This window comes from Lissotriton helveticus, chromosome 7, assembly GCF_964261635.1.
Source record: "Lissotriton helveticus chromosome 7, aLisHel1.1, whole genome shotgun sequence".
Lineage (NCBI taxonomy): Eukaryota > Metazoa > Chordata > Amphibia > Caudata > Salamandridae > Lissotriton > Lissotriton helveticus.
In genome coordinates, this window is record NC_136068.1 from 971,475,671 (window position 1) to 971,494,020 (window position 18,350).

Here is an 18,350-nt window from a genome sequence, read left to right on the forward strand (position 1 = left end):
CCAGCAGAGATTCATTAAATTGCACTTTTTTTCCACACAGACGACTCGGAGCTAGGAGAGAGTGAAACGCAGGCACGCAGCAAAGTACAGTAGTAGGTAAGTGACTGCTACTGTACTGAGTGTACAAAAAATCGGCCTTTAGCAACAAAACCGGCCCCCGGACAAAAAAACGGCCTCCACCCCTGGCAGCCGACCGGGGAATTGCCCGGTGCCCGGCATTGCCAGTCCGGGCCTGTACGGGGGCCGTGGCTTGATGCCGGATGAAGATGGCTGCTCGCCACTGACGCTCCGCGGCGGCTCGGGAGGGTTTTCGACCTCCTTCCCTCTTCTCCACATACTGGAATGTCAGAACGGACTAGTTTTACTCTGTGAACCTGCCGGACTTCGATGAACTTCTTTCTACGACCGGTGACCAGCTGTGTGACTCCCTTTGCTCTCCTCATTATGTGTGGCGCGTTTTCTTCACGGAACTCGCACCCGCCATTTTGAGTCCCCTCATGGAGTCTCGGATCTCGCCGCAACGTGCTTCTTTGTTTTTTCCTGCACCATCTCCAGCCTGCGTTTAGATACACGATATGCATTTTGTCTAATTCCCGATGGACTGTCATGGAAAAGAGCCCCCTTCATTATCCACGAGTAACATTTGAATTACGCTCCTGTTATTACAATTGCCAACTTTCACACTGATCTTTTTCTCTGCTACTTGTTCCGTGCAATTTTCGTTATCTCCACTATTTTTAATTTTTTGAGGCTACCATAGACTGCTTTGAATTGGCCATTGATTTTTAGCTTTTTGGTAACATTGTTTTTAAGAGTATTTTCCTGATGTCTTTTGACTGACTTTTACTAAGCTCACATTATTTGTGGAATATACTCTCTCAGGATTTTTGCTACAATACTGTTATTTCTTACATTCATACAACGTCCTTCTTTTCCATAAACTTGATTCTCCTCCAATAACTTTAATTACCCTAGTTCTATTCAGGAGCTGTGTATTTTTATGGGGCGAACAAGGCCAGTGCGACACTCCACACAACGGTCTGCTTCGTTATCTCCTCTGAAAGAGTATAATCCTTTTGATATTCTTCAATCCAACACAGAGGACTCTTCTAACGCTCGTGTACCCTCTTCAGTAGCTCCGACTTCAGCTTATTCTAACATTCCACTTCCAACTTTAAAACCTTTATACAAATCATCAACTTCTTCCGCTCTCTCATCTGGCAAACACGTTAAAAAGGATCCTCCATCTCCTGCCACTTCTCCTCCTCCTACATCTCTGGACTTACTTCTGGATGAAATTTGTGCTCTCTGTCCTCTCATGGAAAAAACTAATACTCGCCTACAAGTTTTGGAGGATAAGTGGTCACACATGGAAACCAAACTTGTTCAAGTGGGTCAACGTGTTGACTCTATGCAGGTTGAGATGGCCCAAATTCGCCCGATGCAAACCGAGATTCAGTCTCTTAAAAAGCAAATCGAAAACCTTGAAAATAGGCGTAATAATTTGCTCTTATATGGTCTGGCGGAGGTACAGGTAGGTTCAGACCCTGTAACATTTTTCAAATCCTTACTTCTGAAAATTCCAGGTCTCCCTGACTCTTCAACTCTCAACATCTAAAGAGCACAGTGCTTGGGCCTTAACCCTTGTTTTCCATCTTCCTCTGCCAGACCCATGGGTGTCATTATGCATTTTCTAGAGTATACTGATTTGCTAAGTGTTTTACAAGCAACCAAACTTATGGCCGAATATCCTGGCAAGGCTCTACCCTCTTCCGTTTTCCTTCAGAGAATTCGTATCTTTTACACGTAGACCATTATCCTTGTCCCTTCCTATCTTCAATAATATCGCAAAACTCTTTCAACCAATTTTCATTTCCCATCATTCCTCCAAAGATCAATCCTTTCATTCCACCATTTGGTACAATCATCATATTCAAATCCATAATAAAACTCTTTTTTGGAAGGTTTGGCATTCCAAGGGTCTTCTTTGGGTCTCTCAACTTTTTCATGATTCTGTTTCTATCTCTTTTGCTTCTGCCCAAGCGCAATTTTCGTTACCCTCTTCATGGGAGGTTAAACTCTTCAACCACACTGATTCAAAATACTTATGATTCTCTCCCATCTTCTCCTGTATCTCCTAATTCCCCATCTAATCTGCTCGTACTTTTAGCTTCTACCCCCTCTGCTTCGCAATTATATAAACATTTCCTTCCTCAACCATTCACTAGAGAGAAAACAGAAGGGTAATTACTTTGGTAAACGGACCTCCAAACTACTTTCCCTTCCCACATTTGGAACAAAATTTGGCTAAAAATACGACGATCTTCCAGAGCATCAATAACAAACGATAAGAGGTGGGTCCTAGGGCATATTTATAGACCTGCACTCTGACACAGCCCCAAACAGAGACAGAAATCAACAAAAGGTGCCTGTGGGTCTAGTATAGTCCTGTCCTAGGCATGAAATTAACAGTTCTAAAACTATAAAGGAGGAAGAAGACTATCCTATGTGAATATGGCACAATCAGATGTCTCTAGGGCATGAAATATACCCATCAGTTGCCGTCCGATACCGCCCTTATCATCATCTGGGTCTCCTCACACCAAGAAGAGTATGTTTGTAGCCACTGTGTGTTGAAGTGGGTACTAATAAACCAGTGAAATCAGGTACGTGTGGGTGTATCTGGACAGGTATGTAAAGGTAACTGATTTGCAGTGCATGAGAGAATAGTGAAAAACAAGTGATGTGAACTAAATGATGTGTATAAAATTGGAGAGATAGGAGAAAAAAATAATTTTAATGATATCTCCCTGTCTTCCAATATTAAAAACAGAGAATAAAGCAGTTTACACAAATATCTGCTAGATAGAACTAAAGGTCAACATTTTTCAGCAGTCATTGGACTTGAGTTGTCCGCTACCTTCTTCAGGACCAGTTATTCGCTACTGCAAAAAAGAAATTATAAAGGTGCAATGAAAGAAAGAAAAAAATATATATAGATTTTAACAACCATATCACCTGGAAACCCTAGGTGCATAGGGTTTATCCTCCGTAATGCTAATTGGTAGGAGGAATTTGCTTCACCTCACCTGGCTACGGCTCAGGTAAGTTGGGGCACAGCTCTCTCCGTCAGTACTCCGGGCGTCCCTCCGAGCCGATTCGGGGGGGGGGGGACGCACGGAGTACCGACGGAGAGAGCACTTGGGTGTTAATCCATTGGTCTGCTGTAGTGTCATTCACTTTTGCTTACACCCACCACAGCGTACAGCCTGGAGCACAAGTCAGCCCACTTCACTTTTTAGCTTACCTGACTGAGGGTGACAGCATTCTGTTCTTAAACACTATGCACATCTATACAATAAGTAGTCCCATTTCAGTGCTAGGGACCAGTGAAGTGGTGTGTGTTTTTACATAAATATATATATTATGTATATATACACACTCAGGCACACATATATATTTTAGGCAATGTTTGCTTTCATACAATGTATGACTTCATATAAACACATTCACAAACAAAATAACTATTCAAATCATAAAGATGAACAGTCACTATTAGCATTATTACTTTGCCAGTGCTTGTTTAACTTTTTGAAAACTCAAGAAATCAACCTAAAAAAATTCTGAATATTTCATGATCAGATTACAGATGCTGCAAAACCAAATGTTTGCATCAAGATGAAAAAAAGTTGCAGACAATTTCTCCAACAAAGTGCTGCAAATAAGGAATGGAGTTGATTCAATCTATGCCCCCACCATCTGACTGACAACGAAAAGTTATATGTGAATCAGAACATGTATTTTCCTCCTGGAGCAATTTCCATCTATTACTTCCACTATCCTTAAGAAAGTGTTGCACACAGTAAACCCATCTCAGTTTGCCAATTGTCCACTGCTTCCATTGCTTGCTAAATAACACCAATATGTCCTCATCCCACACTGTTTGCCCATCGTCAATGACTCCCTGGAATTTGTACCTAATGCCCTAAAAATTGGGCATATTCGACCACTGATAAAAAAGCATGAATCTGATCCCATCCCTATGAAGATTCCTGAGAAGTGTTTCTTAAACCATTTACTTGAGTATACCCAGAGAATTTCCCCTTTTTGGAAAGTTTTTGCTTCCGTGATTGTATTGAAACCACGCCCCTCATATGTGGTCGAAGTGCATTAAAAAAAGTATGGGAACTGTGATGCTGCACGCTTACGGTGTGATGGCGGGGCCCAAGGCGTGGTTAAAAAAAAATCTGTAACTTTTTTCTGTCTTTTTCCCTTCAGATAACAACACATAAAATAATGCAGAGCTTAAATAAAATGTACTTCCAAGTTAAGTTAATCGGTGGTAAATGCGCTATCATACATTATGAAACGTCTATTAGGTAATGCACTGCAGAGGTCTGTGTCTGTAACCAGAGAGCCACAGAATGTAATCCTGATTGCTGCAATGGAGAATAGTGACTTGTCTATGTTTACTGCTATGGGGTCCCAGTCTGTGACCGAAAGCACTGTGAACATGTAAGTCGTTATTTTAAACTTGGATCACACAGAGTATTAGATAGGCTGCTACATAAAGCACAAACAGATTTAAGATACAGTGCTTACAAAATATAGATTTTAGTAATACCAGACTGTATTTAGTTCAAATTGTTTATAACTGTCAATTAAAAGCACACTCCACAGCTCAGCTGGTAACTCCCTTGCAATACCACTCCAAAAACAAAATTCTGTGTCCTCAGGAAGCTTGAAGTGATTCCATCGATTAAAGCCAATACCCGCTTCCAAGCACCCATTACATTTGCACCTTAGCCAGTTGTGCACATTTACATTTCTTCCAGGGAAGCACGCACCCCGGCAAGAAGGCTTGCTCAGCCGTCTGCCCCTCCCTTGTGTTCACAGCTGAGGAGACTCCCTGCTTTACGTTTCATTCCAAGCATTTCAAGTCTCCAAACTAACACTCCTCCGACATTTCTTTTTTTCACAAAAGTAGGGGGACTGTTTTTCTTAAATTAGAAAAGTATGGGCACGTCGTACCCCTCAGATCCAGCCCACTTTGACCACTGCCACACACACACACACACACGCCTGCCCGCACGCACACACTTATTTACACAGACCAATCAGCACCCATATACACAAACTGACAGCCGTGTACAGATGTTAGTGGGGATACAGGGCCCCAGGGGCACAGGGAAAAAGTCGTACGCTGGGGGCAGGAGATGATATGTATCATGAGACCTTTAGGACTTGTGCAGCAGGGATAGCAATGCGATGTCGGGCGTTGTGCTTCCGAAGAACAAGTTGTGAGGCATGCAAAGCTCATTGAGTCCTGAGTTATCTTTGCATCGTGGTAAGTTTAGTATTTGTTCAATTATAATTGCAGCCGGCACATGAATGCAAAGAAAAAGCACAAGATCGAACATGCTTCTCGCGCATGTAGTGGGAGAACTTGAAAACATTTTGGAAGGCAAAGGAACACACTTTAGTCTTACTTTGAAAGCCATGAGTGTTTTTAGAGCTGTAGGAAGATGTTTGTGGATAGATGTATTTAAATTAAATGATTACCTGGTGGCATTTTGCAGAGGAGCAGCATGAGATGTATAGGCCTGACTTATTTATTTTTAAAAGCATTTGTTAAAGCCAGTAGGCTTTTAACTGTGGATTATTATCACGCTGTGTTATAATGGATATTTTGTTACATGTAATATCGCAAACTACGGCAGTCACCAAGGGTTTTCGTGTTGGTCACTCATTCTGAGAAACCCTGGGAGTAAATGATTAATTGTATCCTGTTTTGAGAGGGAATATATATTGTTTTGACAACTGTAGTTTGGTCCATATTGTAACTTTCTAACTGTATGCATGTTGGCTTTCCAGCTGATGTGCACTCCAATAGGCCTGTGCTGGTTTTGTCAAACCAGTGGAAAAGGTTATGGGTTTTACTCGTTCATGGAGAAAGGTCTGTCAGATTCCATAGGTTTGATCTGTTTATTATGAAAAGTTATGAAAAATCCAGTACGCCTGCTTACTTATTTAAAAGCATATGTTAAAGGCAATAGACTTTAAAGGACTGAGGTTATTACACTGTGCTAAAGCTTAAAGCCTGATGGCATGCAATTTATTACATGAGATCTCATAGGTTAACGTAGTGGGCAAGGGTTTTGGTGTTGGGGACCCACTCAATCAAATTATGAGGATAAAATATGTATCTGGCTCTCTGGGGAGAGTTTTTTTTTGACGACTGTAATTTTCTACATATTTGTAACTTAATTATGGTATACCTACTGCTTACCTTGTGGGAAACCTATGCTAAACATAATAACCTTGAGGTGATTCTGGTGGAAAGCAATGATAAGGGCTATTGGCCTGATTGGTTTATCAGCAAACGTTATTTCAGGTGTCATAGTTCTCATCTGTTAATTAAGAAGTGTCATAACAAAAGCAGTAGTCCCCGATTTATTTATTAAGAAATGCATATGTTAAAATTATTAGGATTTTAAGGGCAAATTGTATTTGCACCATGTTAAAGCCTGCTGACTTGTATTTTGTTGCTTGAAATCTCAAAGATTACCATTTGGTGTTGATTACCCCAGTTGCAAACCAGCGAGGTAGAAGACTTTCCATTTTCCATGTCTTCTATTTATACGTCCCCTTTCATTTTTCTCTTTCTCCTCGATTCATTTTCTAGAACACGCTAGAGTACCTCAGACAGTGCTAACGGGCAGCTAGCTTGTGCTCATTCCTGCATCCCTCCCAGCCACAGCCTCTAAACTAGGTGACCATTTTGGAATGGTACTGTGCATTGTGTATTACTGCTTTACCAGATAGGCAACACTTTGGGCCCGATGTAGGTCACCAAATACCGGTCGGTAACGGCCGAATTTGGCCGTTACCGACCGGTATTTGGTGATTGAGATGTAGGGGCCAATATTTTGCACAATCGGTAAATTTACAGAATCTGTAAATTTACCGATTCTGTAAAATACCGAATCGGTAATTTTACCGATTCGGTAAATTCCAGATGTAGGTCGCACTGTTTACAGTGCTACAGGCCTTCAGAATTCGGTATTTTACCACCCAATCCAATTGGGTGGTGAAATACCGAATCCAGGTGTGCATGCACATGTGTGCATGCACACCTATGCCATGTGACAGACAGACATGCCCTTAGGGCATGTCTGTGTGCCACATGGCACACATGCCTGTATTTGGGGTGCTAGAGGGTGTCAAAGTGACACCCCCTGCACCCTTGCTGCAATCGGTATTTACCGAATCGGTAAATACCGATTCGGTAATGCCCATTGATTCCTATGGGCTTCAATGCCCATAGGAATCAATGGGCATTACCGAATCGGTATTTACAGAATCGGTAAATACCGAATCTCAACGATTCGGTATTTACCGATTCTGAAATACCGACAGCCCCCTCCATTTTACCACTTCTTAAATACCGAATCGGTATGATTCAGTATTTAAGAAGTGGTAAAATTAAATTACCTACATCGGGCCCTTTGTTTCTTAATGTGGACGTCATTCTGGAACTGTAAAACAACAGTACACTATGAACAATGTAATTGCAAGCTGGGCACTTGCTGCTGTGTTTAATTGTATCTGTTAATGCAAGTATATGCCTGCCATGGTTAGGTGGCAGCATCTTTTCTTTTTTCTGGTTTTATTCTTTTAATTTATCTTTATTATGTTGAGTTTGTGTGTTTTTTTTTCCATACTTATGATGGTGGCGGAATTCAAGAATGAGTCAGTGGATGGATGAATAGATGCAAGAGTGAAAAGATGAGTGACAGGGTGCATGTATGATGACCAACTGAGCGCCTAACCAATCAATGAAAAGGTCTCTTTTATTCATAAACTAGGCCTATTGGCATTGTCACTTCAGGAGATGAGTGACAGGGTGCATGTATGATGACCAACTGAGCGCCTAACTAATCAATGAAAAGGTCTCTTTTATTCATAAACTAGGCCTATTGGCATTGTCACTTCAGGAGAGGAGATGCGGCCTTGCAGCCAGAGCTGTTGACTTTAGAAGAGGCGAATCCCAGCCTCAGCTCAACATTCTGTGATTCTGGGCAAATCACTTAATCTCCCCAATGCCTAAAAAATCTGTAACATATTCTGGTGGTTAAGGAAAGCACTCTAATGCCCTTGGACCAGGATATATAAAACTGCAATAAATACCTAAAAAGGCTAGTTAAAATAGTGTGATCCAAGCCCACAAAGGGGAATCCATATGCTTCAAGGCTTATAATGCAGCAAATGTTTACACAGTAGTAAGAACCAACACATTACGTAGCTTTGGTCTATGTACTTACTGGAAGGATTTCTGATAACATGCACAGCAATGCCCGAAAATGTTTTCTAGTTTGATACCATTTCAAGACCTAAGATTGTGCCGCAGTTTTCTGTACTGATCAAATGATCAATTACTGGCCAGAGCACAATGGTGTCTACAAGGTTTTATTGACTTTTTAGGCAACTTTCAGTAGAGTGTGACTCAAACTCATAAAGGAGTTTTCATGCAACATTGACTGAAAGAGGTGAACATTTAATGCAATAAGTGAAATGAATACAGGAGTCAAAATGTAGTACTAACATTCTTTATACATTAACATTTAAAAAGAGGGAAAGGCCTAACAAACACAAGTAATCAAAAACCTATACGTTGATATATATATATAAATGAATTCAGCTGATTTGTTTAATAATTTCAGCAACAATACATTGTGCGAAGTAGCAAAGTTATGACCCATGCTAGACTGATGCAAAAAAATCAAAGAAAGCCGAGAATCAATCATTTTCAGGCACTCCGCATAAATCAAGGGTCATCATACAGACGAAAGGAGAATAAAGCAGCAACACAATGTTGTGAAAGAAATCACGGAAAATAGTACGTTAAAAAGTTTGTTTGAAGATAAAATGTCAGCAAAGGTGGAAAAAAACATGGTGTACAAAAAATGTACAAAATTGACCAGAAGAAGAGTAAGCAGGTCAGCTGATCCCCAATGCCTATGATGAAAAAACAGTTTATCTCCTCATAGAAAGTTCAGAAATTGGTGTGTGGATCAAGAGCGAGGAGCCAAAGTGAATGAATAGGAAGTGACAGAAAAGAATTGGCAGGCCTCTAGAACACACCTATTTGGATGAGAGAAACAAGCATTTGCAATGCAATAGGTCTCGCATTTGTGAAAGTTTAAGCTAATGGCATTGTAAATGGCAATGCCTTTTATTTATCTGTTTTGATAATTAACACAAAAATAAAAAAGCCTTGTCATTTACAATACTAATAGCTCAAACTCTTGTAAATGCGAGACCTATTGCATTTCAAAGAAGCAGCCATTGTCTCGGGCTGCTTGGAAAGTGAAAATGCGCATGGCGCACTAAATGTTGCAGGAAAGCATGTCGTGTCTGCAGTAGGAGAAACTCATTAAAGAAAATAGTGCTTACAGACTAAATAAGACATACTGTGTAACAACAGAAGTAAAAGAGCCAGTCCTCATAGGAGGTTACAAATAAAGGCAAGGCGGTACTAAGGAGGGACTAACAAGCCTATTAGCGATTCAGAAGCAAGCATTCACTAAGGACAATGGCACAAGCCAATGAAAAATATGGGCAGAAAGTGGGTGGACCTTCAAATCCATACTCGAATACAGCATGCCTCGCAGAGCAGCGCATGCGCTGCCTAGGCTCGACCTAAAAATAATGTATGAAGGCACGGTGTTCGCCTCATAAAAACTGTGGAATGTTCACAAATCATCAGGCAGTATAAGATAGTATGTCAGTTAGGAATGTATATGATTTTTAGTCAGATTGTGTTATGCCTCAAGAGGCAGTAACAAGGGAGACACCATCAATCTACATTGTCCTCCTGCTTTAAAGTGTGGAAGAGCGTGTGCTACCCAAAGAGGAACATTTAAAAGTGGCGACACATGTATGGTGTGAAGTAAAATCTGAGATTTTTTTTCAGAAAGGACATAACTGAAGAAGAGTATGACTTGTAATTGAATTAAGGAAATTTCGACGAGTGTATTAAAAATTATGTTTTCCGAAAAGAAACAGGTATGAAAAGACCTTTAGAAATTAAAGGAAGACTTAACGCAGCCTATATTATCATCTTTATCAATCATCTTATTAAACAAGGATTTTTGTCAGCATAATGAAAAAGATACTTAATATGATGGAAAGGGACAAAAGAGGAGCCTGGAGATTCCTACCACGGTTCACAATGTATATATGAAGGGCAGAAATAAATGTTTATTACACCATTAAGACTGTTCATAATAGAATTTGAATTAGACAGCCATTTACATTCAGGTTTGTTTATCACCTTCTGTGTGTCACCACCACGAAGTGGTTTCTTGCTTACTCAACAACTTGCCACTTGAAATCAGTTTATGATGAGCTGTAATAAAATGATAAACTAAGGGGCACTGGTGGCCTTGCATTTAATACAACTCCTGTTCTGTATGACACATGTTTTTTTTTATCCTTAATGTATATTAAGGTACAACAGGAATCAGAAAAGGCATCACAAAAGAGCATCAGAGTGCTAAAGAGTAAGGAAAGAATATAGTAATGAGAGCAAACATGACGCAATGTAGCAGAGATCTGTATATCTTGAAAATTGTTATGTAACAATGCACCTATCAGCATGCCAAACGTGAGTGAAGCAAGAGTGAATTGAATTGAATTGAATTAAGTTCTTATATAGCGCATACTGCCACCCTACGGGTATCCTGGCATTCAGACTTAAATAAAACCAACATAAACATAGACCACAATGACAGCGGGGACAGGGCTAAAAAATCGGTCCTAGGAAAGAGCCAAGTTTTCAGGCTCTTTCTGAACTGGGCCAAGGAGTTGGCTTGTCTGATGTTCTGGGGCAGCTCGTTCCATAGGTGAGCGGCTGCCACACTGAAAGCCCTCCCCCCATCCTGGAGTGCCTAAATCTGGTAGTCGTCAGCAGATTTGCACTGGAGGAGTGGAGCTGCCTCTTGGGATTGTACCGGGTGAACTTTTCTTGCAATGGGACAGGACCCATGTCGTGTACTGCTCTATAAATAATACTAAGTGATTTAAAGTGAACCCTTTCCTTAATAGGCAACCAGTGAAGGTCTATCAGAGCCAAGGTTGTAGAGGACCCACATTGCCTATTTAACAACATCTTTGCTGCCATAGACTGGACTCTCTGCAACCCCTGAAAGATGTATTGCGGTGCTCCCAGATACAGGGAGTTGCAGTAGTCCAGCCTACTCAGCACTATATTCCTCACTACAAGGGAGCGCGAGTCTTTTGGGAGTAGCGGAAGAATCTGTCGTAGCATGCGCATTAAAGAAAATCACACGCTAACAGTTTTGTTGGCCTGCGACTCCATTTGGAGGTTACCGTCCACCAGAACTCCCAGATTGCGCACCGTATTGACTGGAACCAGAGGCTCCTCCGAGGGAGTGAGCCTAAACTCCAGAGGTAGATGCTGGGACGTTTTGGCCGTGGGGCAGTATAACACCTCTGTTTTCCCCCCACTGAATTGTATTGAGTTTCTCCTAAGCCATCCAGCAGTCTCACGCATACACTCCTGGAACGTCTCCATGGATACTGCTTGTTTCCCCTCCAGGGAAATCACCAGTTGAGTGTTGTCAGCATAGTTGACCAGGTCAATGCCAAAAGATTTAATAATGGGGAACAGGGGCTGTAAATAGATATTAAAAAGATTGGGACTAATCGCAGAGCCCTGCGGTACCCCATGATGTACTGGAGACTTACTGGAGGTACAAGATAATACTTCATGGGCCTGATTCACAAAGGTAAACTTACACTTTAGTGTAAGTTTATGATTTTTGGGGTCTTTACGAACAAATTCCACTAGTAGTGTCTTTACGACTGCAGAGTATCCACACTCCTGGCGGAGACTCCGCACATAAAAAAATAGGCCTGTCCTATCTTTTATGTGTAGAGTTTCCACCACGAGAAAGAAACAGCAGGAGGGTTTGCACACTCTTGCCACTGAGCAGTGTCATCGTTATAACTGATTACCTTAGATACCACTCCACTGGTAATAAAGGAAGAAGTCATTTCACTACCAAGGGAGGCCTTACTAGGCTAGTGCTGGCCTACATTTGCAGGAAATCCCAGGCGCAACGTGGACTCTGCTACTTATATACATTGGCACAGTGCCTTTCTGTGACGAGTGCTTATGATCAGGGAAGGATACTAATTGTTCTCTTAGTCAGAAATGCAGTTGTTCTTTGATGTTTCTATGGTTTATGAAGTGTTCTTAATTGGCTGTAACTGGTATGTCGGTGTACAGAATACGTAACAAAGGAACTACAAATAAAGCAATAGGCAACGTGTTAACAAAACATGAAACAAACCAACAGACAAAACAACCAACAATGCAACAAACAAAAAAAATAGGCAAAAATAAACAACCAACTCAACGCACTTAAAAAAACAAGTTAACGAGCAAAAGAAAAACAAAACAATGCACAAAGCAACAATTGTAAGAACATAAATAATGCAACTCAGCACGCAAAGGGATGAATGAAACAAAAAGTTAACAGATCCTTGCAGACCCCACTCGATCGCCCACACGAGACCCGCTGAGTAAACCTAAACACAGCAACCTTCCCTTTTCAATTTCAAGACAAATCAAGCTCTCTCTCAATGATCCCTACTTTCCAGCTGTGTCTGCATAGCCTATTATAAAATGACCATTGTGTATATTGATCTGTTGTTTTGTAGATTTGATGTTGTTACATAAGTTACATATGAAAAGAAAGCAATGAACGAAGCTCGCAAAAGTCCCCTAACAAGGATACCAACTAAGCAACCAACAAGGCAACAAAAACAGAAAAAACAAGGTATCAAAACAACCCACCAAAAAAACCAAGGAATCCCGAAATAAAGTAAAACGACTCTAAAACCAAACATAGAAGACAGGAAAGCAAGAAAGAACGCAATAATCAAAGAGACAAATGCAGCTACAAAGCATCACATAAAGCAGCCAACAAAGCAACAAACACAGGTAAAAACAAGACAATAAACAAACCAGAAACACCAAAGAATATAGTAAAAATACAAAGTACTAAACATACAACCTAACAACCAAACTGAGTAGCAAGCAAACCAACAAACATCACAACAATCAAGGTGACAAATACAAATAATCAACAAATAAACAACTAAGAAAAATAATGGATCAAACCGGTAACTAACCAGGAAACAAAGAAACGAATAAACAGCCAAATCAGCTTAAAAGTCAACAAACAATACAATGGTAAAATTGACAGATAAACTTATAAATAAACCAACTAAAAAACTAACTAAATACCAGCTAAATAAACGAACAGACCAACTGTCATGCAAACCAAAAAACACGCAAATAAATAACAAAGTGCTCTGAACATGAGACGCCAGTAACTGTTGCACAAACAATTCGTTTTCATAACATAGAACTGCTATTTTTATGCCACTACTTCTTTCCCACTTTACTCCAGCCCTGTTCTCATACGTTTCACATTGATGTTGAAGACTAAACCCATTTTGTTAAGGTCCAAACTCGTTAACATTAACACTTGAATAAACTATTGGTGTTATTATATAGTAACATTGTGCTTGAAATGTTTTGATAATTTTGAAAGACAGCTCAGTGAGTTGAGCATTTGCTACAGAGATCTGTTCTTAATCTCTAAAGGTCCTATTTACAAGCCTCTTGTGCTGCTTGTACGTCACTTTTTCCCTTATTAAAAGTGACTCACCTGCTTTGCAAGGGTATTGTAAATAAGCCCCTAAGTTTGTTTGGTCGTTTTATACAGCACTAACATGTCACTTTAAAATCACTTCCGGCTTCTCTGAGACACAGTTAGCCTGCAAAAAGTTAAAAAACAGCAGAAAGGTATTGACAGACTGGGGATCTATATCAAGTTGTTCTAGTACTTAACACTACTAAACTTCATAGGGAGTAGTGATGGTAAAGGCAACCATGCAGAAGATCCACCCATTGCCCCAGATTCAGCTGCATCTAATGGTCCTCCTTAACCTTCAGCTTTACCATTCCTGGCCAAGGCCGGGCTGCTTTTGTGGATTTATGTAAACACTTAGATTGTGGATGTAGCCTATGGGTCCATGTGGCCATCTGGAGTTTAGTCCCAAGAGAGCAGAGCGGCATACTCTACACCTTTCGAATGCTTCCAGAATGAAGGCCACCTTCTGAAAGCCATCTCTGTCTGCTCGGTCTTGCCCAACACCCCAGGCTGGGGAGCTTGCAGCGAACGCATGATGGAACTAGAGCTGCTGGTAGCCTGAACCATGGGTCGGAAGAGCGCATACACCCACCCATCCTCCTCTGGTTTCTGCCCATGCCCCTACCCCGTGAATACCATCTGGACACAGACAGCGTGACCACAATCAGTTCACCCGCTGAAAAGGGCAGCCACCACGAACCTGTTTACCGTGTATGTTGCCTGCATGTGCCTCGCCTCTGTGTCGGCTAATATGCTTGGTCAGTTTTCTACTGGTGCCTGTCAGTGCAATCATGACTGCCTGGCCACGGCACTGCATGGACGGAGTCCTGACTCCTGACCACTGTAGCCACAGTCTGACCTGGCCACTTTTATAGCTGGGCTCATTGACGGTGGTTGGATGCGGCCATTGTAACCAAACAGACCAGCTCAGCTGTATTCAAATGCAACCATCACTATGTAAACCGGTTTCATGCTCAAGAGCCTAGAAGCAACTGAGTTTTGCATTGTGCATGGTGCTAGAAAAATACATATACACATAACTTTGAGGACTAGGCTAGGGCCCAGTCACCACACAGGTCTAAACGACCTCGTTAGTTGGACAACACCTGTTATTTAAGTGCTAAAAGGCCACTGTAGTTCCAGTGCCCTCTATGTAAATAGTGAATAAATATGATATATTGAGGGCACAGTCGGTGAGCAAGGCCAGACTTTCTGCCTGACAGTTGAGTGTACACAGACTCAGAAGTGTTCCTCGAAGGAACGGGCCTGCCACCAGCAGTTCTGGTCATAATATAGAGAGCCCGTTAACCTTAATATGCGTTGACGTTATTTCATTCATAAAGGGCATTCACCTCTTTTACTCCCCCGTATTCACCCCTCCCCTACGCACACAAACACCCTGCTCAGCTCCTTCTCATGCCCAGAGGTTCACCTGCGTCACATGACGGAAAGCAGGCGGTGTGTCAAGCATGAATGTGAGGAAATATCATGAAACCTTCTGTGTCCCGCCCTAACCCCCGAAACGCCAACCTCCCATCTAGCCTCAGCCCTCGATGCCACGCACCTTCGAACACGCCAATCACCGCGCGCCCACTGGAGCCACGCGCTGCCACCCATCGGCCACGCGCTGCCACCCATCGGCCACGCGCTGCCACCCATCAGCCACGCGCTGCCATCCATCGGCCACTGCTGACACTGTTCCTTCCATCCCATCAGCCCCCGCGGTTTGTGGCTGCGTGCTCATACAATGGAACATGTCGCAATTCCAGCATGTTTTAGAGCGCGCTGCGACTTTTCAACCACAAGCAAATACAAATTAAGAATATAATAATTCAGGCGACGCAGGGGGCCAGTGGTGTAGCCAGGCTGCGGGCTCTAATGTTGTCAAGGAACCCGGGCCCTCGTGGATCAACTTTGTCAGTGAAAAACGCCCTCAAGTTGGTTGCATAAAACCCACTCACGCCTCCGGGTCTTGGTACCACTGCACCCATTGCACTATTGGTAGCCAGGCCCTTAGAAAGTATGGCCGAACTGATTGGCGGCTCCAGGGTACTGGACGCACTCCACGTGTAAACTACTCTTCTTCCAGCTAGAGGGACACAGGCTCTGTTGCCCGATCACGCACCTTTAAAACGGGCGCAGCACAAGTCTGCGTTGATTAGCAAAAATAGCCTCTGCGTCATGTGTGGTACCCGTCGGTCAGTGCGTATGCCACATTTGCACTCCTCAATCTGTGCACAATTGCACTGCGCATAAACAGTGATTATGTAATCTGCGTCACCAGAGCTGGTCTATTTTGCACCAGTATTGACACCAACTGAGTAATGCAAAATGTAATTTATGAAATTGTCACTCGGTCCAATTGTCGTTTTTGCACTGGTCGGTGGGCGCCACTGTTGGAGTAAAAGTATACTACACTCCTGGGAAAATTACTCTGTGTTTGTGCAGTTTACACTATCACAAGCCCTGTTCTGAGGGATTTTGAAAGAGCACACAATGCACCTTTTTAGATATTCTGCTCAATTAACTCACTAAAAGGAAACAGGGCTGGTTAATATAAGGATGGGACAGAAAAGACCCCCAAGACCCTTTTAGAGAGGCCACCGCCAACCTATTGCAGTGCCTATAGACTACCCTTATGTCCAAATCTTACGCAGGGGAGCCTCACATCTTAATTCAATTTTCTCAATTGCATTTTCAAGATCGGGCTCTTTATTGCTGGCACTTGTACATATTCTGCATGTCTGCCCTCCACAGGTGGACTTCTCCCCGGGGCCATTACTATACGGGGCTCATTTTAAGAATGAGCAGCTGAAACGGCCCTGCCAGTATCGAAAACAGTAACTTGTCTCTCGTACATTCACAGCGCGGGTACTTCACAGGTGAACAGTACCTGTCTTCTTCAATCCCTGCCGAAAAATGCTACCTTTTACTCAGGGGGCATATTGCAGGCTCTTGCGGCGCAAGGGGGGGGGGGGGGCTCTGTGCCTCTCAGCGGGCCCCCATTCAGCCAATAGCCAATTAATATAAAAAAGACGGCACCTTCCGCAACGCCGGACTCTTAAAATGCCCTTCCGGCCGCCGTTTCACACGTATACAGAGGGTACTACTCGGTGCCCTGGCGTATTTACTTGCTACAGTACAGGGCAGTGCCGGTACTCTGCTATCAATTGATGGCCTCCAGCTGAGAGGTTCCTGAGTTCCCTCTTTCAGGTTAAAGAAGTGCAGGTACTGCGTGCCTACCCTCGTAAGTGCTGGATACAGCCGCGCCAGTCCTGCAGGCAGAGTCCGGGACCCCACAGTGAACCCTTCTGCGCCTGAAACACATTTGACTTCATTTTCATTCTGACCCCGCTTACCTGTCAGAAGAGCGACGCCAAGGCACACTGCGGCCGGCAGGGGGCGCGGCCGCTTCATTTCCAGGCAGAGTCCGGGGGGATGCGGTCTCCAGAAGGTGAGGGTGGTGGGTTGGCGCGGAAGGGGTTGGACAGGTGTGTTTGTGGAGCCTCGGTGGTTCTGGTTGCTAGCCCAGGCCGGGGCAGACGTCTGAGGTGGAGCTTGGCCTTTAGGGAGCGGGGATCCTCAGGGAGTGATGAGGGTGCGCAGGTGATCTCCGCAGGGGTCTGCCGGCGCGTGCCCTCGGAGCAGAGCTCGCGGCCGGGTCAGAGGGGGAGCGGGCTCAAGAGGCTCTCTGTAAAGAGGAGGGATGCTTGAAGCCAAGGATGCAGGGTCCAGCCACTGAGCTGAGCCCGTGGCACCGCGGGGGTGGGCGTTCACTCAGCAGGGTACTCCTCAGCGGTGGGTGAGTGGGCTCTGCGCGGATATCCAGGGGTCCTGCCACACTCACAGCTGGGTAAGGGGATGGCAGAGTTTGAACCAGGGAGGGGAGTGGGCGGTGAGTGCGTGCATCTCCAGCTGCGGTGAGGGGGTATCTCTGCGGGGTCAGCGGGGAGTCCTAGGTGTCCATGGCGGGGTCTCCGGATGTATCCTGCTCCGGGCTCTGTCCAGGAGCTGGCAGGGCTGCCACGGAGCTCGTCCGTGCGAGGTGCACCTCACAGCCGCAGGAGGGGGGCAGGTCTCCGGGGAACAGCCCCGGATCCTCAGTTGCAGGTCCCGACCCTGAGGGTTCACAGCAGCCCCAGCCTCGAAGGTGACCCGGCTCTCCCGTCCAGCTCTTGTCCTCCAGCCCTCAGCGAGGGTGTGCTCCAGTGCGGATCCTGAGCGCTCTTCGCTTTTGGAGGAAACTCTTTTTTCCAGCCTAGAACGGAGCCCGTCCGGTTTCCTTTTCCTCTGGCTGCTGTCCATGTACTTCCACCCGGAACAGAGTCGGGGGAGGTCTGAGGCGCAGTAGGGGAGCGATGACACTTTCTGGGAGTGGGCAGCCCCATCAGAGGGACCGGTGGTGCTGGAACATTTGTCCAACTGTGGGGTGCAGGTTAATATTATTAGGGTTCTAAAAAAATCCAGTTTTTTTTTTACTAAACTAGTAATTGTAACAAAGGAGCAAACGACTTTAAATGCGCTGTTTGGGAAAGGGAAGGACGTGAATGAGTTGGTAGGCGGAGACTTCTTTTGCGAAAATGTGGTTCAGTGGCATCT

At 43.7% G+C, this 18,350-nt stretch overlaps 1 protein-coding gene across 2 annotated transcripts in view; it reads right to left on the reverse strand.

Moving 5' to 3' along the window:
• Positions 1-17,964, reverse strand: part of FLT4 (fms related receptor tyrosine kinase 4) — a 476,277-nt gene extending 458,313 nt beyond the window's left edge. For both annotated transcript variants that reach the window (XM_078653565.1, XM_078653564.1), the window contains exon 1: positions 17,111-17,964. In XM_078653565.1, the coding sequence (XP_078509691.1) occupies positions 17,111-17,168 (58 nt within the window). In that variant the 5' untranslated portion in view covers positions 17,169-17,964. The remainder of the gene's footprint in view (positions 1-17,110) is intronic.
• Between the last annotated feature and the right edge of the window lie 386 nt (positions 17,965-18,350).